This window comes from Anomaloglossus baeobatrachus, chromosome 2 (genome assembly GCF_048569485.1).
Source record: "Anomaloglossus baeobatrachus isolate aAnoBae1 chromosome 2, aAnoBae1.hap1, whole genome shotgun sequence".
In the NCBI taxonomy this organism is placed as follows: Eukaryota; Metazoa; Chordata; class Amphibia; order Anura; family Aromobatidae; genus Anomaloglossus; species Anomaloglossus baeobatrachus.
In genome coordinates, this window is record NC_134354.1 from 217,976,640 (window position 1) to 218,001,724 (window position 25,085).

Below are 25,085 nucleotides of genomic sequence, written 5' to 3' on the forward strand. Positions count from 1 at the left end.
ACATACACACGCCACAGCCATGTGCACGGGTCCCGTACATACACACGCCACAGCCATGTGCACGGGTCCCGTACATACACACGCCACAGCCATGTGCACGGGTCCCGTACATACACACGCCACAGCCATGTGCACGGGTCCCGTACATACACACGCCACAGCCATGTGCACGGGTCCCGTACATACACACGCCACAGCCATGTGCACGGGTCCCGTACATACACACGCCACAGCCATGTGCACGGGTCCCGTACATACACACGCCACAGCCATGTGCACGGGTCCCGTACATACACACGCCACAGCCATGTGCACGGGTCCCGTACATACACACGCCACAGCCATGTGCACGGATCCCGTACATACACACGCCACAGCCATGTGCACGGATCCTGTACATACACACCACAGCCATGTGCACAAATCTTGTGCCATGCCAGAGTCCCCTTAGTGTTGCATATCATGAAGCAGTAGGCACTGTATTCACCCACATGGTGCAGCTATACAGCACTGTATTCATTGAATAACAGCTGCTAGGACAATAGCCAAGTTATACAGCGCACCATGAGAAAAGTCACAATTTGTCTCTTGGGCCTTGCTTCTAGGTATACCATCTAATGCCAGAATTGACCTCAACTATCTTTGCTGGATGATCCCAGAGCACCTGGCATATCAGTAATCACACCAAATTGGTAAGGCCACATGCACACATGCAGTATTTGATGAGGTTTTACCTAAGTATTTGTAAGCTAAAACCAGGAGTGGAAAAATTAGAGAAGTATAATTGCAACACGTCACCACTTCTGCATTTTTTTTTACCCACTCCTGGTTTTGTCTAATACTAAGCGTGTGCACGTGGCCTAATAAAGCTATATAGCAATTGCCTGCAGCACTTTTTGATTCGGCTACAGTATTTAGAACATTGCATGAAGCGCACTTTATCATTAGTTGTGTCCGGCACCAATTAGGAAAGAAATTCACTATCCAGTAAACTTCACACGCTAAGATCATACTCCCACACACCGTGAACACCATCGTTTGCTGGCAATTTTTTGTGTGTGTGTGCAGAAATTCTGCTATGTACAGCATTGCAACTGAAGTGGATGTGACTTCATGAAAATTCATAACCCCTGTGCATGTAAAGACTAATGGTGATGAGCGAGCAATAAGATGCTCGGTACTCATAACGGGCAGGTCGGGCTCTCAGATGGCCACGACTCATGTTCAGTATAATGGAAGTCCTTCTAAATTAGGAATTTTCTGGTGTTTCGTATGGACAGTCACTGTCATATGGTCCCTCCAAAACTATTATCTTCATCAATCACAAAGCTTTAAAATAGGTGTCCATCTTTGGGTACAGTTTTTTTAAAACTTAAAAAGGCGTTTTCCCACAAAGTTCATTTTAATCACAATTGAATGGGTTTAAAAAAAATGTTCCGCGCGGAGATAATCTTATATATGTTCTCCTGCTGTGTAATAGCCGTGTCTGACCGATCGGACAGGGACACGGTCTGACCATACCACATCTCCTGGACAAGGGAGGACGCAAAAGAGTATGCAGAAAGGATAACATGGGATCATAGCTGATTCTGAAAGGTAAAACAGTTTCCTGCCCGTTTTTAAAAAGACAAGGAGATGTTTTGCCTCATAGAAAGAATCTGCTGCAATCCCATGCTCTAACGTTTGTATACTTTGTTTTTTTTTTTTTACTTTCTCCCCTGTCAAGGAGATGTGGTATGATCAGACTGTGTCCGGTCCCTGTATTGTCAGACATGGTCATTACAGCGGGGGAACACACACACACACATATATATATATATATATATATAAAATCCCCTGCTGTAATGTCTTTATACTCGTGTCCTCCATTGACCAGGAGATGTGGTATGATCAGACCATGTTCCTGTACGGTCAGACACAGCCATTACACAGTACATAGCAAAGCAGGGGTGCTCTTATATAAGATTATCTCATCATAGGGACATTATTTTAAAATCCATTCAATTGTGGAAATTATTATTCCAAGATCTATTGATGAAAATTAAACTTTGCTCGTGGGACAACCCCTTTAAATCCATATTAGGAGGGTAAATATTTTAGCAATACGTTTCAATAAGCATTTTGTGACATTTAGCTATTAAAGTCTCTATTTCCCTGCGCTCTTCAACTCATGGTTCTCTGGTCATAAATCAGACAAAAAAAAAAAAAACACGAGCAACAGAGAGCAGTTACAAGCTCTCCCATCAGACCATCACAGGCGGCTTACTGAAGGATTCCCAGTCAACTCATACTGTAGCCAGCAATAGACATTACAACACACAGAGGCCATAAAGGGGCAAACTGGAAGGATCTTTGACAAACCCAAATGCAAAAAAACAACTTTTACGAAAAACTCTATAATGGAAAAGAACAGCACGAAATAGGAGTACAATTACAGACGGATGACATGCCTGGCACAAGACAATTTCAGGATTAATCAAAGTAATAATCAACTTGTAATTCAGAGCTGTGGGGTTACATTTCTGAAAAGTGATGGGCGAATAGTAACTATTCGTGTACAGATTAATCATAACGAGCTCCAAACTACCATTCCACTATTCATCACGAATACCCAGCCGAAGGCCGATGTTCCAATTGCGATTGCCTCGCGTGTATCTCGCACAAGTTTCGCGGTGCGTCACGGACTCGCACTCTCCTCACAGGAGAGGGTCAGCTACATAGAGATGCATGCAACCAACCTGTTCCTGTGAGGAGAGTGCGAGTCCGTGACGGGTGATGCACCGCAAAACTCACGTGAGATACACGCGAGGCAATCGCAAGTGGTACACCGGCCTAACCCAAATCAATGGGGAACCCGTGCATTGTAGTGACAAATACTGGAATAGGACTTGGTAGGTATTATCACAAGCCTGATCCGTGCACCGCCACATCGGGCAGGGTGGCCCCAAACCCACAAGCCTCATGGTGTGCAGCAGACAAGCAGAATATCCGGTTTACAGCTCTGAACTCACAAGTTTATACAACTAAACACTGTTTTGCAACTAATAAGATTACTCAATGTTATGGCCCCACAAGGCAAAACAGAGATAAGGCCCGAGCCACAGAGACCTACAGGATTGCAACGCGTCCAATAATTCGGCACAGCTCTGAACTGTACTGTAAGTGCCAATCACCAGGGATGGGGTCGGCACAGCTGCAGGGGGTCCACACAGCTGCAGGGGTCTGCACAGCTGCAGGGGGTCCGCACAGCTGGCACAGCTGCAGGGGACTGCACGGTCGGCACAGCTGCAGGGGGTCGGCACAGCTGCAGGGGGTCCGCACAGCTGCAGGGGGTCCGCACAGCTGCAGGGGGTCCGCACAGCTGCAGGGGGTCCGCACAGCTGCAGGGGGTCCGCACAGCTGCAGGGGGTCTGCACGGTCGGCACAGCTGCAGGGTGGCCGCACAGCTGCAGGGGCCCGCACGGCCATGTCCTGCCTGCACAGCAGCAGTGTAACCTGCTCTGCCTGGTCCCAGGCCCTCTCACCTTGCTGGATGTCCCCGTTGCTGCCCCCCGGCAGCGGTACACTGAGCTGCCTCTCCGGCTCCGGCAGGCAGCGGCGGCAGAACGAGTGCAGGCACGGCAGCAGCTTGGGCTCCGAGTCCCGGCTCTGTAGGCTCTGTTTGCACACAGCACATGTATCCAGCAGGTTCGTTACCACGGACGACGTGGAGGACGAGGCAGGAGCGGAGGCCGGAGCGGAGGATGAGGCCGGAGCAGTGGACGAGGCCGGAGTAGAGGACGTGGCCGCTGTGGAGGAGGAGGCCGGAGCAGAGGACGAAGCAGGAGCGGAGGCCGGAGAGGAGGACGAGGCAGGGTCGGAGGCCGCTGTGGTGGAGGGGGCCGGACTCTCCTCTGCCGGGGCAGCCACTGGCACAGCTGAGGCCGCAGCCTTCTCCCCGTTCTCTGCCTCTTCCATGGTCTGGGCCTCAGTCTCCGCAGCGCTCCCGTGCTGTCCGCTGCCATTGTTGTTGTTGTTGCCGCTCACTGACGCTTCCGTCTCTCCGCCACCGCCTCCTTTGTTGTCCGCCATGTTTTTCCTCTTTGAACCCCTGAACTGACCGCTTCGCGACGCCACCAGCGCACGTACAGTACGCCGCTGCAATGAAGGCCACCCTCTCTCCCTCCCTCTGCTCTAACGGCCACGGCGAGGTGACGTCAGTGGGACGTAAGTGACACGGTCGATAGCGCATGCGTGGTGTGCGACTTCAGGAAGGAGGAGAGGGACGGAGTGAGTATGCGCCGACTTTACAGAGCCACGCATGCGCACTAGTAAGCATGTGGCGGGCTGCGCAGGGGCTCTTCATAGTCACGCTCTGCGGTTCTGTCACGTGTCCACATGTGACATACGTATGGGATTACCACACGGAGGACGCAGTGGTCAGTGCCGTAACCTTTCATTCTTCCGAGCAACCAGGGGGCGTGGCTTATAGTGTACGAGCTGACAGGCGGGCAGAGATTCAGCGGTACCTCATACTGAGGTGTTAACCCCTTGGGGACCAGGACATTTTTAGTTTTTCTTTCTTTCTTACAGAGTGCATTGTAGTTTTCCTTTTACAATACAATGTAGAGTAAAGGCTGGGAAAAAAAACATTCACAGTGCGGTGAAATGGTGGGGAAAAAAGCACTCTCACAGCGTTCATTGTGAGGTAAAATTGAGGCAAAATTAAAATTGTAACTTTTTTTAGTGTAAAAAAAATTCAGAAATCTAAAAAAAAAAGATTTGGGGGGAATTGTAGCGACCAAAATATGCCAATTCTTCAATTTCATTTATTTCTATATCTCATTCACCGTGTAGGATTAAATATTGTTATATTTTATTCTCCGCACGCGGCAGCTCCATATATATATTAAAGGGGTTGTCCAGCCTCTCACAGGTCCGCTGTGGCACTGTGCGCCCCAGAACTGACACGGAAACCGATCGCCCCCCGCAATTGTGTCATGTAGGGTGCTGATGGCCATCACACATTGGAGTCCTGTTAAATACTGCTATCACATTACATCACCGTGTTAAAGGGGTTGTCCATTACTTGGACAGCTTCTCCTGAGTCTTGTGTGACGTAGCAACATCATGTGAGCCCCAGGAGACCAAATGACGACACCCCTGGAACAGCGTCAGCACTGGAGTTTAGTATAAGTGAATTTATTTTAATAGGGGATTGTGAAGAGGTTGTCCAAGTATTGAAGAAACCCTTTAAAGGTTTTCATGTTAAAATGATAGTAGAATTGAATCTCGCTCCAATCACACTAATTACTGTTGGTTGCCGGCTATGTAACAAAGCCATCAGCTGTACTACAGGTACGGAGTAATGCACTGGAGATCAAAATTAGTGAACATTGTATGATCACTTGCTTTTTTCCCAAAATAATGAAATCTACATTGATCAATATTGGAAGGCTTCATTGTAAGGGGTACACCATGCCACTAGAACAGTGCTTTACAAAAGATCCAAAGTTTATCAATATAAAACCTTTATTTTGCAGAAAACATGATGATCGTAATTAGAGAACAATGACTGTAGCACAGAGAGAGATTATAACTACATTTTCTGAAGACAACAACAGTCACCAATCAGTAGGAAGTGTATAGGCCTTTCCTTTGAATGACTCCAGCACATCTGCGGCCACAGGACATCACTAGTCTCTCACACTGCTCTGGTGTGATTTTGGTCCACTCTTCCTCCAGTCTCTTCCACAGTTCTTTGACTGTTGTAGGTTTCTTTACCATAACTTTGTCTGTTTGGTGTTTCTAGTGTGGTATTTTGTGCTACCTGTGGTATGGGCAGGTATTTTGTGCTTGGCTATTTTTTGAATAAAGACCGCCACCTTCCTGCTAATTGTGCTATCAGACATGACTTATCCTGGGAACGAGGCTGGATGTTTTTGGTTTACCCTGTTTTTTAGATAGGTCTCGTATCTATCAGTAACCTAAAACCTATCAGACATTTATGGGATATTAACCTCAAATGATTTGAATACCTTGTAATAAAATAAACATGTCAAGATAGTTAAGAAATGTTCATTTCTCGTTCGTCTGTCATGTAATGTCTCCAGAAACTGCTTTTTTTAGCCCATGAGAATTAATGCTGATGTGATTAGAGGCTAATAATGATCCTTCAGCTACTCCTGAGTATAGGACTTTAGGATAGGTCATCAATGTCTGATCAGGCAGGGTCCAGCATTACTGCCAATCGTCTGTTCTAGGTGCCGGCAGCAGCAGGTAGCCGGAAGTGCTCAGCTACGGATCTGCTCCATTTTCTGATAGTGGCTGCCGCCCCACCTACACATCACCTACTGTCTCCTCCCCAAAATCCTATAGAATGTAAGCCCTCTTCCCTCTGTACTAGTCTGTCTATTGTAACTTGTATATGTATTCTGTATGTAACCCCCTTCTCATGTACAGCACCATGGAATCAATGGTGCTCTATAAAAAATAATAATAATAATAATAAAATACCTGGTCGCGGCCACTATCAGAAGACGGAGCAGATCCAGGATTGAGCATGTCCGTCCACCTGCTGCCGCCGCCAGCAGCTACAACAGGGTGCCATACCTCACCTGATCAGACATTAACCCCTTCACGACCGCGGGCAGTAAAATTACGTCCTATTTTAACGTGACTTAACGACCAGGGACGTAATTTTACGGCCTAAACTTCATTTGATTGCCGTGGCCATAGCAACGGATTTTAAATGATGTCCCCTGCTGTTTCTTACAGCAGGGGACCTTTGCTTGACCCCAGGGGGGGTGGCATCGCCACCCCCCATAGACGATCAATGTGATTGGCTGTTCAAATCTGAACCGCCAACCACATCATTCGCACTGATTTCGGCAAAAATAATGCCCGAATTAGTGCGATACTATGAGATCCTGCTATGAAATGCTGAAGCAGGTACAGCATATCATAGGTGGATCTCAAACATGCCGCCCCCAGCCCCTGCAGCACTGATTGGAGCGATCGTGCTATGACGCGCAATCGCTCCAATCAGTGTGCAGTGGGGCGGTCTGATCTGCAGGTGGCCGCCCTCCCCAGGCCTGTGCTGGTCTGGGGAGCCTCCCCCAACATGTCTGCAGCGTGGAGTGGCTGGTGCTTGTGGTACCACGCCACCGCTGCCGCCGCTGATGTCACCGCTTCTGCGCCTGCTCCACGTGAGTATTCCACTCCCCTTGCAGCCCGTGCGCGCTCCCTTTATGGCCCCTGCGCGCTCCCATTATGGCCCCTGCGCGCTCTTGTTATGGCCCCTGCCCATGCCCCACGCGGTCTGCCCCCCCCACGCCCCGATCTGCCCCCTGACATCCCAATCTGCTCCCCCTGCGATCTGCCTGCCTCCTCTGTCATCTCTATTCTGCTTCCTTCCTTCTTTGCTTCTCCGGTATCCCCCTCTGCTCTCCCCCTCTGCTCTCCCCCTCCCCTCTCCCCTTGACGTCCTCTTACCTGCCTTCACCGGGTCGTCCGATTTCTTCACTGGCCCGATCACATCTGCCTCCATCTCTGGGTCCTTCTTCTTGGGTCTTCTGCTGATCTGTCCAATGTCCTGCCTGCTGCTTCTGTACTGATGTCTATCTCGCTTGCCTTCTGTTCCTCCTGCTAATCCTCTGGGTACTGTGAGTATAACTTTTTTTTTTTATTTTCCCCTGTATCCTGTCCATTTTTACACCTCATCTGTCCGTGCGTCCTGCCGAGCACTGATCACGGATGCAGATAACGGATCTGCATCCGTGGTCAATTTTTGGCGTGACTTTTTTTTTTTCCGTATCTCCAACGCGTTTTGTATCGCATCTGTCTGTGCGTCCCGCCAATCGCTGATCAGAGATGCAGATAACGGATCGGCATCCCTGCTCAATTTTTGGCGTGACTTTTTTCCGTATCCGCGACGCTTTTTGTATCGCATCCATCCGTGCGTCTCGCCGAGCGCTGATCACGGATGGAGATAACGGATCTGCATCCCTGTTCAATTTTTGTCGTGACTTTTTTTTTTCCGTATCCCCAACGCGTTTTGTATTGCATCTTTCCGTGCGTCCCGCCAATCGCTGATCAGGGATGCAGATAACGGATCGGCATCCCTGCTCAATTTATAGCGTGACTTTTTTTCTGTATCCGCAACGCTTTTTGTATCGCATCCATCCGTGCATATCGCCGAGCGCTGATCAGGGATGCAGATAACGGATCTGCATCCCTGTTCAATTTTTGGCGTGACTTTTTTCCGTATCCCCGATGCTTTTTGTATCGCATCCATCCGTGCATATCGCCGAGCGCTGATCAGGGATGCAGATAACGGATCTGCATCCCTGTTCAATTTTTGGCATGACTTTTTTCCGTATCCGCGACGCTTTTTGTATCGCATCTGTCCGTGCGTCCCGCCGAGCGCTGATCAGGGATGCACATAACGGATCGGCATCCCTGCTCAATTTTTGGCGTGACTTTTTCTTTTTTTCCGTATCACCGACGCTTTTTGTATCTCATCCGAATGTGCGTCCTGCAGCGGTCGATCAGTGCACCGCGTCTGTGCGTTTGAAAAGTCAAATGGCGTTCCTTCTCTTCTGAGTCCCACCATGCGCCCAAACAATTTATTTCCACCACATATGAGGTATCTGCGTACTCAGGAAAAATTGCACAATACGTTTTATGGTGCAGTTTTTCCTGATACCATTGTAAAAAAAAAAAGCTACCTGGTTGATGCAAAAATTTTGTGGTAAAAAAAAAAAAACTTTTCACGGTTCAATGTTATCAACTTCTGTGGAGCCCCTGGGGGTGCAAGGGGCTCACCAAACATCTAGACAATTTCCTTGAGGGGATGGGGTCACTTGTGAGGGAGCTCCACTGTTTAGTCACCATAGGGGGTCTCCAAACATGACATGGCGTCCGCTAATGATTCCAACCAATTTTGCTGTCAAATGGTGCGCTTTCTCTTCTGAGCCCTGCCATGTGCCCAAACAATTACTTTCCACCACATATGAGGTATCTGCGTACTCAGGAGAAATTGCACAATACGTTTTATGGTACATTTTTTCCTGATACCCTTGTGAAAAAAAAAGCTACGTGGTTCAAGTAACAGTTTTGTGGTGAAAAAAAAAAATTGTATTCATGGCTCAACATTATCAACTTGTGTGGAGCCTCTTGGGGCTCGCTAAACATCTAGATAAATTCCTTGAGGGGTCTAGTTTCCAAAATGGGGTCACTTGTGGGGGAGCTCCATTGTTTAGGCACCTCAGGGGGTCTCCAAATGCAACATTATGTCAGCTAATGATTCCAACCAATTTTGCTGTCTAAGGGTATGTGCGCACGTTGCTTTTTACCTGCTTTTTACCTGCTTTTTTGCTGCTTTTTCTTCTGCGCTGTTTAATGCCAAAATGGATGTGTTCTTCTATTCAAGCAAAGTCTATGGGAATTTGGGTTTCTTGTTCACACTATGTTGTTCAAAATGCTGCCTTTTTGTGGCAGAACTTTGGTCAAAAACTCAGCTTTGCAGTGCAAAACCCAAATGGCAAAAACAATTGACATGTTGCTTCTTTGAAAAGCTGAGTTTTTGACCAAAGTTCTGCCTCAAAAAGGCAGCATTTTGAACAACATAGTGTGAACAAGAAACCCAAATTCCCATAGACTTTGCTTGAATAGAAGAACACATCCATTTTGGCATTAAACAGCGCAGAAGAAAAAGCAGCAAAAAAGCAGGTAAAAAGCAGGTAAAAAGCAACGTGCGCACATACCCTAATGGTGCTCCTTCTCTTCTGAGCCCCGCCATGCGCCCAAACAATTACTTTCCACCACATATGAGGTATCGTCGTACTCAGGAAAAAATGCACTATAAATTTCATGGTGCATTTTTTTCCTGATACCCTTGTGAAAAAAAGCTACCTAGTTGAAGCAACAATTTAGTGATAAAAATTTTATTTTTTTTCTTCTCACGGCTCAACGTTATAAACTTCTGTGAAGCCCCCAGAGGTTCAAAGTGCTCACCAAACATCTAGAAAAATTATTTGAGGGCTCTAGTTTCCAAAATGAGGTCACTTTTGGGGGAGCTCCATTGTTTAGGTACCTCATGGGGTCTTCAAACTCGACATGGCGTCCGCTAATGAGTGCAGCTTATTTTGCACTCAAAAATTCAAATAGCGCTCTTTGCCTTCCGAGTCCTCCCGTGTGCCCAAACATTTGATTTCCACCACATATGAGGTATCTGCGTACTCAGGAGAAAATGCACAGTACATTTTATGGTGCATTTTTTACTGATACCCTTTTGAAAAAAAAGCTACCTAGTTGAAGCAACAGTTTTGTGGTAAAAAAATGTTGTTTCTTTTCACGGCTCAACGTTATAAACCTCTGTGAAGCCCCCAGGGGTTCAAAGTGCTTACCAAACATCTAGAAAAATTATTTGAGGGCTCTAGTTTCCAAAATGGGGTCACTTGTGGGGTAGCTCCATTGTTTAGGCACCTCAGGGGGTCTTCAAACCCGACATGGCGTCCGCTAATGAGTGCAGCTAATTTTGCAGTCAAAAATTCAAATGGCGCTCCTTGCCTTCCGAGCCCTGCCGTGTGCCCAAACATTTGATTTCCACCACATATGGGGTATCTGCATACTCAGGAGAAAATGCACAATACATTTTATGGTGCATTTTTCCTGATACCCTTGTGAAAAAAAAAGCTACCTAGTTGAAGCAACAGTTTTGTGGTAAAAAAAAATTTTTTTCTTTTCACGGCTCAATGTTATAAACTTCTGTGAAACCCCCAGAGGTTCAAAGTGCTCACCAAACATCTAGAAAAATTATTTGAGGGCTCTAGTTTCCAAAATGGGGTCACTTGTGGGGTAGCTCAATTGTTTAGCCACCTCAGGGGGTCTTCAAACCCGACATGGCGTCTGAGGCCGGTTTCACACATCCGGCTTTTCGCCGGTTTGCCGGATCCTGCGCTCTCCCATACAGTGACTACAGTACAGTGACAGCGCAACAAGCGCCGGTCACGTGCTGTCATGTGACCGGCGCATGTGACCCGGAAGTTACAGCGCTGTCACTGTACTGTATTGTCTGTACGGGAGAGCGCCGGATCCGGCAAACCGGCAAAAAGCCGGATGTGTGAAACCGGCCTAATGAGTGCAGCTAATTTTGTGTTCAAAAATTCAAATGGCGCTCCTTCCCTTTCGAACTCTGCTGTGCGCCCAAACAATTGATTTTTACCACATATGGGGTATCAGCGTACTCAGGAAAAAAATGCACAATAAATTGTAGGGTGCACTTTCTCTTTTCTCCCTTGTGAAAATTAAAATTTCATGGTAACAATTTTGTGTTAAAAAGTAAAATTTTCATTTTTTCCTTCCACATTGCTTTGGTTGCTGTGAAGCACATAAAGGGTTAATAAACTTCTTGGATGTGGTTTTGAGCAGAGTGAGGGGTGCAGTTTTTAGAATGGGGTCACTTTTGGGTTTTTTCTGTCACCTCGGCCTCTCAAAGTCACCTCGAATGTGATGTGGTCCCTAAAAAAAAATTCTTTTGTAAATTTTGTTGGAAAAATGAGAAATTGCTGATTAACTTTGATCCCTTCTAACTTTCTAATGAAAAAAAAAAATTGTTTCGAAAATTGCGTTGGTGTAAAGCAGACAAGTGGGAAATGTTATTTAGTAACTATTTTGTGTGACATATTTCTCAGATTTATTTCCTAAATTTTCACAAATAAACGCAAAAAATATCAGCCTAAATTTACCACTGACATGAAGTACAATATGTCACGAAAAAACAATCTCAGAATTGCCAGGATCCGTTGAAGCGTTCCAGAGTTATAACCTGTCAAAGTGACACTGGTCAGAATTGCAAAAAATGGCTCGGTCATTAGGGTGTTTTAGTGGCCGGGGGTGAAGGGGTTAATGATCTATCCTAGGGATCATAGGTCATCAATGTTAAAGTAGTGGATAACTGGTAACCTTAACCCCTTCACGACTATTCGCCCCATTGAAAATTAAAAAATAAAAAAATACAAAATATACACACATTTTTTAATCATATTGTTAATTCTGATTCTATGCCTAAACGATTTAATGAGGGTTGTTTGTCCTTGTTTTGCAGCAAGGCAAAGACCCACTTCTCCCTGCCTCATATCGCCCAATCTCCCTTCTAAATGTTGATTGTAAACTGCTTACTAAAATCATGGCTAATAGGCTACAGTCCATGCTTCCTGAAATTCTTACTCCATCTCAGGCCTCTTTCACACGTTCGTGAAAAACCACGCACGTTTTTCACGGACGTGTCAAAGGTGCGTTTTGCCCTCCGTGAGCCGTGTTTATGGGCTACGTGTGTTCTCCGTGTCTTATCCATGATAAGGCTGCTTTCACACTACGTTTTTTTAACATGCGTCATGAACGTTTTTTGCTGTAAAAGCGGATCCTGCTTTTACAGCAAAAAACGCATGCTAACGCATGTGTTATTTTGCAGGATCCTGTCACTGGATGTTTAGGGGCGGGCATTGGAGTCATGTGATCGGGAGTGAGGGGAACTAAACGTGCCAGACTGGGAGCCGGCTTCTTACAACTGCGGAGGTTCGTAACCAAGGTAAACATCGGGTAACTTGCTTGGATACCAGATATTTATCTTGGTTACGAGCGTCTGTACACGTAACCAATGTAAACATCGGGTAACTAAGAGAAGTGGTTACCCGATATTTACCTTGGTTACGAGTGTCCGCAGCTCTCAGGTGGGAGAGAGAGACAGGAGAGGGAGGGGGAGAGACAGAGAGAGAGAGGGAGGAATGAGAGGGTGGAGGGAGAGGGTGAGAGAGGGAGGAGAGAGAGGGACTGATCACCTGAGACTGGTTTCTGTGCATGCTAAGTAGAGCAAGCAGGATCCTGTCTATCAGCATGCCAGCGTTCACATGCGTTTGTGTGCTGTTTAGTCAGGATCCAGCAATTTGCAGTATTTGGACGCAGCTCAAAAACGCTACAAGTAGCGTTTTTGAAAAATGTTAAAAAACTGCAAGTCGCTGGATCCTCACTATAACGCACGCAAACGCAGGTGAACGCATGTTAACGCGAGTCCATTGCAAATGCATTGAAATGAAAACGCATTTGCACTGGATCCGCTTTTGCGTTAAAAAAACGTTCATGACGGATGTTAAAAAAACGTAGTGTGAAAGCAGCCTAACACACGGAGAATGGGAACTTTCTACTCACCTGTCCCTGGCGTCGCTATCCGTGGTGCTGATCTTTGGTCTCCGGTCCTGCCGACTCCCCGCTGCTGCTGCTTCCGGCCGCAGTGAAATGAATATGCAATGAGCATAATGAGCGGCAGTCGGCAGCAAGTGACAGCAGCGGCAGAGACTGCAGGGCTGGAGAAGGTGAGTAAAGTTGTTTTTTTTTTCTCACAGACATGTCTTTTCTCCGGTGCGTGTCACACGGATTACATCCGTGTGGTCAGTTTGCATTACGTGTGACACGTTTGCGTTCCGTGTGACACCCGTGATGCCGGAGAGAAAACAGACATGTTGCCGTGAGAAACACACGGACACACGTAAGTACGGAACGGACATACGTTCAGTGCGAAAATACTTACGTGTGTCCAAAACCATAGGAATACCTAGATCTACGTGTGTACGTGTCTCCGGTACGTGAGAAAACTGCCAAACACGTACCGGAGGCACGTACGTGTGAAAGAGGCTTCAAACAGGTTTTGTTCACGGCCGGTCTATAAGCATTGACTGCCATCACACATAGTCGTCGAACTAAGGCCAAACAAAATATACTGGTCAACCTTGATGCTGATAAAGCCTTCAATCGAGTATCATGGTCTCATCTTATATGAACCCTTAAGTATAGATTGTCTGGCTTTACTTTTTTCAACTTTGTGTGGACAATTTGTATTAATCCTCAAACCTCGGTTTGGCTTAATGCCGTAAAGTCGTCCCCTTTCCCTATTCTGAGGGGTACGAGACAAGGCTGTCCTCTATAACCTTTACTGTTTAATATTTCTCTGGACCCCTTGCTGAAATACCTAAAGATAATCCCTTCCTTTGGAGGTATTGGGGTTGGCCACCACACACTTAAAACATTAGCATTTGCAGATATCTTACTCATGAAAGCCAATCCTAAGGAATCCATTCCTTCTATAATGGATGCCTTCAGCGAGTTTGTAGTAGTCTCGGGCTTTAACGTAGACTCTACCTTAGGGTACGCTCACACGAGCGTGAAAATCGGACGAGTGCAATGAGAGAAATTCTCGCATTGCACTCTGACCAATGTTAGGCAATGAGGGAGAGCTGTTGGTCAGCTTTTCTCGCATCCAGATTCTGGATGCGAAAAAAGCAGCAGCATGCTGCGTTTTGCTGCTACCGCCGTATCTCTCGCACCCATTCAAGTGAATGGATGCGAGAGATACATCGGACTGCACTCGGATGTTATCCCAGTGCAGTGCGATCTACGCACAGGCTGACAGTGGAGGAGATGGGAGGATTAACCCCTCCCTCTCCTCCGCAGCGCCTGCACTCAGCTTCACAGCTGTGACCCGATCGCAAGATCGGGTTACAGTCGCATGACACCCGGCTCACGCTCGCAGCAGAGCCTGATCCGGGGGACATTAGCATATCGCATCCGATGCTCTCGCATCAGATGCCATACGCTCGTGTGAGTCCAGCCTAAATCTCACACTTTGGAAATTTTTAAAACTGCTCAGAAACAGTGGCCATTTCCCTTTCCCTTCCAGTGGAGGGGAGATTCCCAGCCTCATCTTGGAGTCCATCTGCCTTCAAACCCCATAATATTTATAAATTGAATGTTCGTCCTCTTATCTCTGCAGAAATTCAATCCTGGAAATCCCTTAAACTGTTCTTTGCAGGTAAGGCCCATCTTATTAAAATGATTTATTTCCTTAAACTCCTTTTTGCCTTAGGCTATGTGCGCACTTTGCGTTGAGTTAGTTGCATTTCCTCTGGCAGAAATTGTCTTTGTCAAATTTGGTTTTGACAAACAAAAACGCTATAAATACGCCTGCGTTTTTACCGCGTTTTAGCCGCGTTTTTACAACGATTTACATGCTTTTTCATTGCTTAAAGTCAGATGCGTTTTGACTACAAATACACTACTAAATAATGTTTAAACATTCTAACACTATGAAAAATATGGAAAAAAAATGATAACATATATCATGATTAAAATCATACACAAAATAGATTATTTTATTAAAATGATAACTGCATTCTTAAATTTAGGTATAAAATAACGTTAAATTATGCATTTTCATGAATTTAATTGTCGGACTATGTGTGTGTATAAAGGGACATATCATGCCCTTAATATAATGTTAACCCCTTCAGCCCCCGGGCACTTTCCATTTTTGCGTTTTTGTTTTTTGCTCCTTTTCTTCCGAGAGTCGTAACTTTTTTATTATTCTGTCAATCTTGCCATATGAGGGCTTGTTTTTTGCGGGACGAGTTGTACTTTTAAATGAAATCATAAGTTTTACCATATAGTGTACTGGAAAACGGCAAAAAAATCCCAAGTGCGGAAAAATTGCAAAAAAAGTGGGATCGTACAATAGTTTTTGGGATATTTTATTCACCGTGTTCACTATATGATAAAACTGATGTATCTATGTGATGCCTCAGGTCGATGCGAGTTTGTAGACACCAAACATGTATAGGTTTACTTGTATCTAAGGGGTTAAAAAAAAATCACAAGTTTGTCCAATAAAAGTGGTGCACGTTTTGCGCCATTTTCCGAAACACGTAGCGTTCTTATTTTTTGGGATCTATGGCTCAGTGATGGCTTATTTTTTGCGTCACGAGCTGACGTTTATAATGGTACTATTTTTGTGCAGATGCTACGTTTTGATCGCCTGTTATTGCATTTTGCGTAAAACTTGCGGCGACCAAAAAACGTAATTTTGGCGTTTGGAATTTTTTTGCCACTACGCCATTTACCAATCAGATTAATTGATTTTATATTTTGATAGATCGGGCATTTCTGAACGCGGCGATACCAAATATGTGTATATTTATTTATTTTTTAACCCTTTAATTTTCAATGGGGGGAAAGGGGGGTGATTTGAACTTTTAGGTTTTTTGTTGTTTTTTTTATTAACTTTTTTTTTTACTTTTTTTTTTTATTTTACTAGTCCCCCTAGGGGGCTATAGCAATCAGCAATCCGATCGCTGATCGCTGATAGCTATCTGCTGATCACAGCAATACAGCTGTAAACAGCAGATTCAGTCACTTTGGTTTTCCCTCTGCTCTCGGCCGAGGGAAAACGAAAGTGAAACATCATAGCAGCAGGTGTCATCACATGACCCTGTGCTACGATGGCAACCACCGATAGTCACGTGATAACACACGTGACTTCCGGTGGGGGCGGCGGTAAGTAACAAACATGGCCGCGCACATTTAAATCTTGCTGCCAGACTTTGGCAGCAAGATTTAAGGGGTTAATGGCCGCGGGTGGAAGCGATTCCACCCGCGGCTAGCAGGCACACATGTCAGCTGTTGAAAACAGCTGATATGTGTGCCGATCCACGCCGCCTGCCCGCGGCAGGGGGCGGGGCTTAACGGGACACGATCCTGGACGGATAGATCCGTCCAAGGTCGTGAAGGGGTTAAAAACGCATGCGTTTAATTTGTCAAAAAAGCATGCATTCTGCATCAAAAAAGCATGTAAAACGCTAGGATTTTGATTTTGTATGCATGTAGAAAATTCTCATAGACTCTAATGTTAGCAAAACGCTGCCAAAATGGCAAAAACAATTGACATGTTGCTTCTTTAACCGCAGAGATTTTGACACATTTTCTGCAACTGAAATGTTGCTTTTTTAACAGCATTGTGCGCACAAGAAAGCCCCATTTCCCATAGACTTTGCTTGAAAATCAAAACACATGCATTTTGGCATTAAAATGCTGCAGTTCAAAACGCCGCAGAAACGCATGAAAAAAAGCAAAGTGCGCACATAGCCTTACAAACATTGCCAGTTTTGCTATCTAAAGCCGACGACCGGCCTCTAACAAGGGCCTTCCGTCAATTTATTTGGGGTTCAAAATGGGGTTCCAGAATTAATATTTTTAAATTAGAGCAAACTAAATTTTTCTTAATCTCCTGAATATACGCCTTTACAGTATTGCGGCCATCTTTCGATATTCTCTGGATTGGGTCAGTGCTTCCACTCGCTTTTATAATACCCCAATAGATGAGGCTATGTGTGTGCCCTTTAGTCTCCCTGAGAGGCGTAGCTAGGTGTTCGGCTCAGAGGGGGCGAAACTTCTGAGTGGGCCCCTAACCAGGTAACCATATTTACAACGATGGTTTCGCAGTCTAATAGCTTGTGTAGACAACCGTATTTTTGTTCCAAGTGCGATCCAACAAAATATTGGATCGCACTCAGACCAATGTTATCAAATGAGGCAGTGCACATGTTCGATTTTGTGCTTGGACCGAGTGGTCTGAGAAAAAAAAATAATTGCATCATGCATGCGCAGACTGGTATGGTTAAGTGTAGCGGCAGGGCCGTAGTTGGCGTTCATGCTTTTCTAAGCATTTAAATTGATCACGTACCCTACCAATAAGTCAGACTAAAGCCTCATGCAGATGTGGCTAGAAGTATGCCAATTGCACTCTTGTGGTCACATAATGGCCCGCTGTCACCACCAGCACTGGAAAATCATGACAGCGCACTGTGTGCATGCTATGAGGATTCACAAGTCTGCAGTCACAGGCCATTAAACAGCTGCTAATCGGCTTCATATAACCAAACGGTCGACTATCATTTAAAGGGAATCTGTCACCAGGTTTTTCCCTCTAATCTGAGACCAGCATAATGTAGGGGCAGAGATCCTGATTCCAACGATGTCACTTACTGACCTGCTCAGTGCAGTTTTGATAAACTTACTGATTAATCAGCAGTAGATTATCATTATAGGACTACTTGACGTGCTGCAGGTAGTCCAGCATATTCATGAGCTCTGTATAACTGCTAGATCTGCAGCAGAGAAAACATTGATTTTATCAAATTGACAGCAAATAGCTCAGTAAGTGACACATCGCTGGAATCAGGGTCTCTGTCTCTACATGGGGAGGAAAAACCTGGTTACAGATTCCCTTTAAATGCAGCAATTGTCCAGTATAAATGCTCCCTTAGATCCAGGTACCGTATTGGTGACTTCTTCTCTGATTGGTTTTGTCTCACTCCATTCTTCTAAAGGGGGCTTTACACACTGCGACATCGCTAATGCGGAGTCGTTGGGGTCACGGAATTTGTGACGCACATCCGGCCGCATTAGCGATGTTGCTGCGTGTGACACTGATGAGCGATTTTGCATCGTTGCAAAAACGTGCAAAATCGCTCATCGGTGACATGGGGGTCCATTCTCGATTATCGTTACTGCAGCAGTAACGATGTAGTTCGTCGCTCCTGCGGCAGCACATATCGCTATGTGTGACGCCGCAGGAACGAGGAAGCTCTCCTTAACTACCTCCCGGCCGCTATGAGGAAGGAAGGAGGTGGGCGGGATGTTACGTCCCGCTCATCTCCGCCCCTCCGCTGCTATTGGGCGGCCGCTCAGTGACGTCGCTGTGACGCCGCACGGACCGCCCTCTTAGAAAGGAGGCGGTTCGCCGGTCACAGCGACGTCGCCGGGCAGGTAAGTATGTGTGACGGGTCTGGGCGATGTTGTGCGGCACGGGCAGCGATTTGCCCATGTCGCGCAACAGATGGGGGCGGGTACCCATGCTAGCAATATCGGGACCGATATCGCAGTGTGTAAAGTAGCCTTTAATCTGATCCAGAAGACATGATGACTTTGGATGCACACAGCTTCTTTCCGCAGACTTCTATTTCCTCTGGTTTTCCACAACATATCCCAACATGATGCCCTAAAAAATGAGTGTCATTATTACATCTAAATAAAAAATATCCGCACATACTGTGCACTAAATAACCTTTATACTGTGCACCTGACAAAATATTTTCCCCACTTTACTCCCTGACCAAAAAGTGACCCCAACATTGTCCCTCTAATGACACATGTCCTCCACATTGTGCCTCTCATATACTACAACCACTGCACCATCCCTCCACCATGAATTCTGGCCGCCACACTGTCTTTCTTTATGAAAAATATCCAGAAAACCATCCCCCCCTCATTAACCATGTCCTATACGCTTTCCATACAAAATAATGTACCTGTGATGTGAACAATGGCCTCCACATTGTCCACACCTTCCATGCCCCTTGCCACACTACCCCCTCTCCATACTCTGCTGTCTTTTCACACCATACAGCCTTCACTATTTGCCCTCACATTGTCTGCTCTTCTCTTACTGTGCCCTCACACTGTCCCTCGTATACTGCTCCTCTCATACTGTGCCCTCACACTGTCCCTCGTATACTGCTCCTCTTATACTGTGCCCTCACACTGTCCTTACTGCCTCCCATAATGTGCTGTCACTCTGTATACTGAATGAATGCTCCTTTTCCCCCTCCCACATTTTACATAAACGTTCCTCGTATCTACAGCTCCATGTGGAGCACTTACCTTGTCCCTCATCTTTACCTCCTTTGTGGTTCTATATCTCACCCACCCTGCACACCCATATCCCACACACATCCTTCATCCCCATATCCCACACTGCACCCCAGCCTGTACCCCCATATCACACACACTGCACCTCCATATCTCACAGACCCTGCATCCCTATATGTTACACATATCCCAACTTACCCCTCTCTCAAACACCCTGAACCCCCATATTCCACACACTGCATCCAGGGCCGGCGTCAGCATCTGGCACACCTGGGCAAATGCCAGGGCCCTGGACAGCTGAGGGGCCCACTCACTGTCTTCAGTCCTGCAGCCACGGGCTGAATTCCGTGGAATGCAGTGCTTGGGTTGGCAGCTGCACTATCCTGCATCCTGAATAGTGCGGTTGCCGACCCTTTAATCCACACTGACACACAGCAGTCACGGTTGAATGCTCCGTGCATCTCCTCCATTAAAGTTCATCTGTGGCCTGAGCTACCACGCGGTGTGCTCCAGTCCCACAGATAAAGAGGAGCCGCAGCGCAGCTCCAGCCAGCATACCCCAACACATTGAGCACAGCATATGTCCTCCCACACTGTAATGCCCCCCTCCACCTGAGCTAAGCTATATGTTCCACCCCCGATCTGTATGAGCCCCCTCCTGAGGTGTATGTTCCATCCAGCGATCTCTATACGACCCCCTGTCATATGAGCTGTATATTCCACCCCCCCGATCTGTATGGGCCCCCACTCCTGAGCTGTATGGGACCGTCTCAGAGCAGTAGGTGCCCCCTCTTGAGCTGTATGGGAATGAGAGAGCCATATGTTCTACAACCCCAGAGCCGTATGTGTGGCCCTGCAGAGCCGTATGTGCTGCCACCTCAGAGCCATATGTGCGGCCCCACAGGGCCACCCCAGAGTTGTATGCCACCCACCCCAGTAATGTGTATGCCCCTCAGAGTTGTATACTACCCCAGTAACATCTATGCCCCCCAGGAATATGTATGTACTTCAGTAACATGTATGGCCCCCAGTAATGTCTATGCCCCCAGCCACTCCTGTCATTTATATACTGTAGCCCTAGTCTCTCCTGTGATGTATATACAGCAGTCTGTGTGCACTGTGCGCAGCCATGTCTGTTAGTGACGGCCATCAAGCAGTGCGGCCTGCACATCCACCTGCCCAGGAGGAGCTAGACGGAGACAAGCGGGGGAGGGGAGGAGGCTGCTGCCAGCTTCCACATATTAATAATATCTCTAATGTGTCTGTGTGTGCATGTATGATATGTATCTATGTATGTCAGTGTGTATGACTGTGTATAGATTTGTCTATTTATATGTATTTTTCTTTATTGCTCTTTAAATACCGTATGTTTCGTTTTATAAGATGCAGCAGATTATAAAATGCTCCCCAAATTTGGAGAAAAAAAAAATGGGATCTATATTATAATCCGGTGGTGTCTTACCAGGGAGGGAGGCGGCAGAGGAGTGGTGGTCACAGAAGGCAGGGGCGGTACTGGAGTACGGCGATGCTGTGAGTGGTACAGAGGGCGGCCCAGATACTCACTGCATGGCTGCTCTGCTCAGCTCTGCTCGGCATGGCTCTGCAGTGCGGCTCTCCTCTGTACGGCGCAGCTCTCTGTGCGGGGCTGCTCTGTGCGGCAGGTGGTAAGGCACCGGCCATTCTGTAGATGTTGGCGGTGAGGGGGTTCTTCAAATAATGGCGGCCTGAGTCCACGCATGTGCAGATGAGAGTTTGAGCAGAGAGCTCCATCTGGCACGAGCCGACTCTGAGCGCCATTATTTGAAGAACCCCCTCACCGCCAACATCTTTAGAATGGCTGGTGCCTTACCGCTCACCGCACAGAGCAGAGCCACACAGAGCAGAGCGACACAGAGCAGAGCCGCCCCGCACAGAGCAGAGCTGGCAGCACACCACATAGCATCTCCCCTGCCTCCTGTGACTCCTCTCCACAAGCCCACAGTAAGCTACATTCGGATGTTACGACGCACCCCTCATTTTCCTCCCAAATTTTTGGAAGGAAAAGTGCATCTTATAATCCGAAAAATATGGTATATATATGTACGTATGCCTGTATATGTACGTATCTGTATGTGGTGTCTACTTGAGGATGGGGCCCACTGAGACTCCTTCACCTGGGGCCCACAAAAACCTGGAGCCGACCCTGCCTGCATCTGTGCCGCCAACACGTCAGCAGACGAGCTGCTCGGATCCGGATCCGCAGTGGATCGAGGGGTCTCCGGACCCGGGGGTCGTGCGGACACTCAAATAAAAAGAGGGATGTAATATGTACAGGGGATTGTTGTAGATAGTTCGTGACGCCACCCACAGTGTGTGGTAAGATGGAGTACCACCGCTGCTGTTGGGAAGCACCCGGGCGCGATGGAGCGGCAGCTAGGTGTTTTAACCCCTCTGTGGGTAGGGGTAGATGCCCCGGGGCTCAGTGTCCAGAACACGGGAAGTGATGGCTGCCGGTGGTGGTGTGCCGGGCTGGACCGGAGGGTGTTGGTGTACTCACGATTAAATGATTGCACACAAGTCCGCTGGTAAACCAAGGTGTCAGTGGCCGGCTGCCGCTTCCAGGTGTATCCAGTTCCCACACCCGGCTGGTGTACCAATGTCCCTTCCTCCGGCACTATGTACTTTTCTTCTCCTTTGGACAACCTCGTTTGTACGGGGAAGTCCTCTTCCGGTTCTGTTTTGGTTGGGAGATGTGCCTGCGAAAACTGACCCGTGGGATCGCAATGGGTTGCTGCGGATACCCTATCCCCCGCGGTGGGCTGCCGTTTCGCTCTATCTGGGCTAACACACTGGAACAATGTCTGGAACCTTGTCCCCGGCCTGGTTAATTAGAGAAGGGCCTTGCAACCGTCTTCTAACTAGAGTCCAGGTGCCCCGCCTGTGCACGGTTTCCGGACCGGATCTCCGCTATCGGTACCGGCGGGCTCCAACCCTGCCCCAGTCCACTTTGGATTTCCCGCGACCGGACTCCCGTCGCCTTTGGACACAGTCTACTGCTTGCCACCTAGCCAGTAGACCAGGGCCACTACCCTGGCTACCCTTCACTAGGCTCAGTGTAACGCCTGCCTGGATCAACAGACCCATGTGGGATGTAATGGACAGACTAGAGGGAAGCCACTCACCAAGCAGGACCCTGAAACCCTTTAACCCCTATACAGGGATTTGGAATTACACAGGGCCCTGGAGATCACTACCTGTGGAAGGCTGAAGTCTGATGAGAGTAGTCGTCAGGCAGGGTCAAACCAGGAATAGCAGAACAGGGACAGAATTGGCAAGCAAGGACGTAATCAGAAAACGTAGGAGCGGTCAAATCCGGATCGGACAGCAAGGTACAAAAACAGCAGGCAGAAGGGTAGTCAGAAAACACGCAGAAGTCAGCACACAGGAATCACAAAACAGAATAGGGCGGACCAGGAGCCAGGAAATCAGAACTATCTCTGGCAGAGGTCAGCAGACAGGAAGGGAACTAAGAAGGGTGTGGTGTCTTCCCATTGGCTGTAGCTGAATGCTGGCAACTTTAGCTGGAAGACACATGCCACCCACAGTTAGCCAGTGGTACTGCACATCCTAAGATAACCCAGCCCAGTGGATGATCGGAGCCTGCACCCATCGATGCCGGTGGCATCAACTCCTCTCCCAACACCAGCACCATCCACGGCAGGAACACGGCGTCGCCTGGCAATCGGAGCAGAAGTCGCTGAAGCGGACTGCGGTGGTGATGTAACACTCAGGCTTGACTTCCACTGCGCTCTCCCGGACTGACATTGTCTCTTTCTGACACTCTCTCTGACTGGTTCCCTCCCCCGGATCCTCAAGACCCCTAGGTGGGTGCTCCCAATCCGCCTAGTCCCGCCCACTGGTGTGTCCTTCCTACCCTGAGGGGGGTGGTTAGGGTTTTGTGGCAGATGGTACCTGATGTGGGATGGTGTTGTGTGGGGTGTACTGTTTCTCTGTGACCACCTGGCGGCGCCAGGGTGTCACACATCCCTATATGTCACACAGGCTGTACCCCAACTTACCCCTCACTCAAACACCCTGCACCCCTTCACACCATTTTGTCACAATCTGCACGCTCATATGGCCCTCATCCTGCAACGCCCTCTTCCCATTTACTTCAGGGATCAGTATGTCCTGATGTTTGGTTTCTGACCGGCAACTTTGGTTCCGCCCACTCGGTCACATGGGCACGACCTCATCGCAGGTCCTGGCAGTGCCACTAATATGTATTGTCGTCATCTAAGCAAGAGTTTCTGCTCTGCCCCTGCAGCACTCACGGCTCAGAGGCTCCTCGTGGGCCCCCTCTGAGCACGGGGCCCGGGGCAACCGCCCCCTCTGCCCCCCCACTAGCTACACTACTCTCCCAGCTTTGCTCCATCTGCAACCAGTTGATGTCGCCATAGAGGTTAAAGAGAACCCCTTACTATTGTCAGTTGTTCTGGGTTGGCGCTTTACAAGACGACTTGGTGGACTCGACCCTCACACCTCAGTTCTTCTTCCTTTTGTGGGCAATCCCTACTTTTTGCAGGGTAGGCCACCTCTTGTCTATCATGCACTTGGGAATAAGGGCTGTCGATTAGTTTGTAATTTGCTGTCGGATAAACAATGCTTTACCTCAGAGGACATTGCCCTTAATTACCCAATCCTGGCAGGTGATAATTTTACTTATGTCCAGATCAGACATTATGTACTCTCAGTGTTACGGGCTATCCCAGGAAATGTTAGAGAGCACCCCTTAAATTTAATTTCCATTAAAGCCTATATGAGGACTTAAGGCCACTTTGCACGCAGCGACATTGCTACCGATGTCGCTGCCGATCGCACCTGCTCCCGTCGTTTGTGCATCACTGGCAAATCACTGCCCATGGTGCACAATATCACTAGGAGCCGTCACACATACTTACCTTCCTAGAGACGTCGCTGTGACGCCGCACGAATCGCCCCATTAGAAAAGAGGCTGTTCGCCGGCAGGCCTGCCGGCGAACAGCCTCTTTTCTAAGGGGGCGGTTCATGCGGCGTCACAGCGACGTCTCACGGCAAGAGTCCAATAGAAGTGGAGGGGCGGAGAGCAACCACATGGAAGTCACGCCCACCTTGTTGCCGGAGGACGCAGATACGGTGTTGTTCGTCATTCCTGCAGTGTCACACATAGCGATGTGTGCTGCCTTAGGAACGACGAACAACCTGCGTCCAAAAGCAGCAACGATATTTGGGAAATGGACGAAGTGTCAACAATCAACGATCTGATGAGTATTTTGCATCGTTAGCAGTCGCTTATACGTGTCGCATGCAACTGTTGGGTAAAGGACCTCTTGCAGGCCACGCTACGTATTATGTCCATGTTACCATACAATAGTTACAAAACCATGGCACTCATGATCTTTCATAGAGCATATATTTCCCCAACAGTTAAATCTAGGATGTCCCTCTCTGGTAACTACCCTTGCCCTAAATGCATACATTCCCCAGCTGATATTTTCCACTGTCTGTAGGATTGCCCGAGAATACGGGAGGTCTGGCATGCACTCTCACAA

The 25,085-nt window shown here is 47.6% G+C and overlaps 1 protein-coding gene across 2 annotated transcripts in view; it reads right to left on the reverse strand.

Moving 5' to 3' along the window:
• The window catches only part of TRIM33 (tripartite motif containing 33), a 253,401-nt gene extending 249,205 nt beyond the window's left edge, over nucleotides 1-4,196 (reverse strand). For both annotated transcript variants that reach the window (XM_075335611.1, XM_075335610.1), the window contains exon 1: nucleotides 3,525-4,196. In XM_075335611.1, coding sequence (XP_075191726.1) covers nucleotides 3,525-4,071 — 547 coding nt within the window. In that variant the 5' untranslated portion in view covers nucleotides 4,072-4,196. The remainder of the gene's footprint in view (nucleotides 1-3,524) is intronic.
• Nucleotides 4,197-25,085: the final 20,889 nt, after the last annotated feature.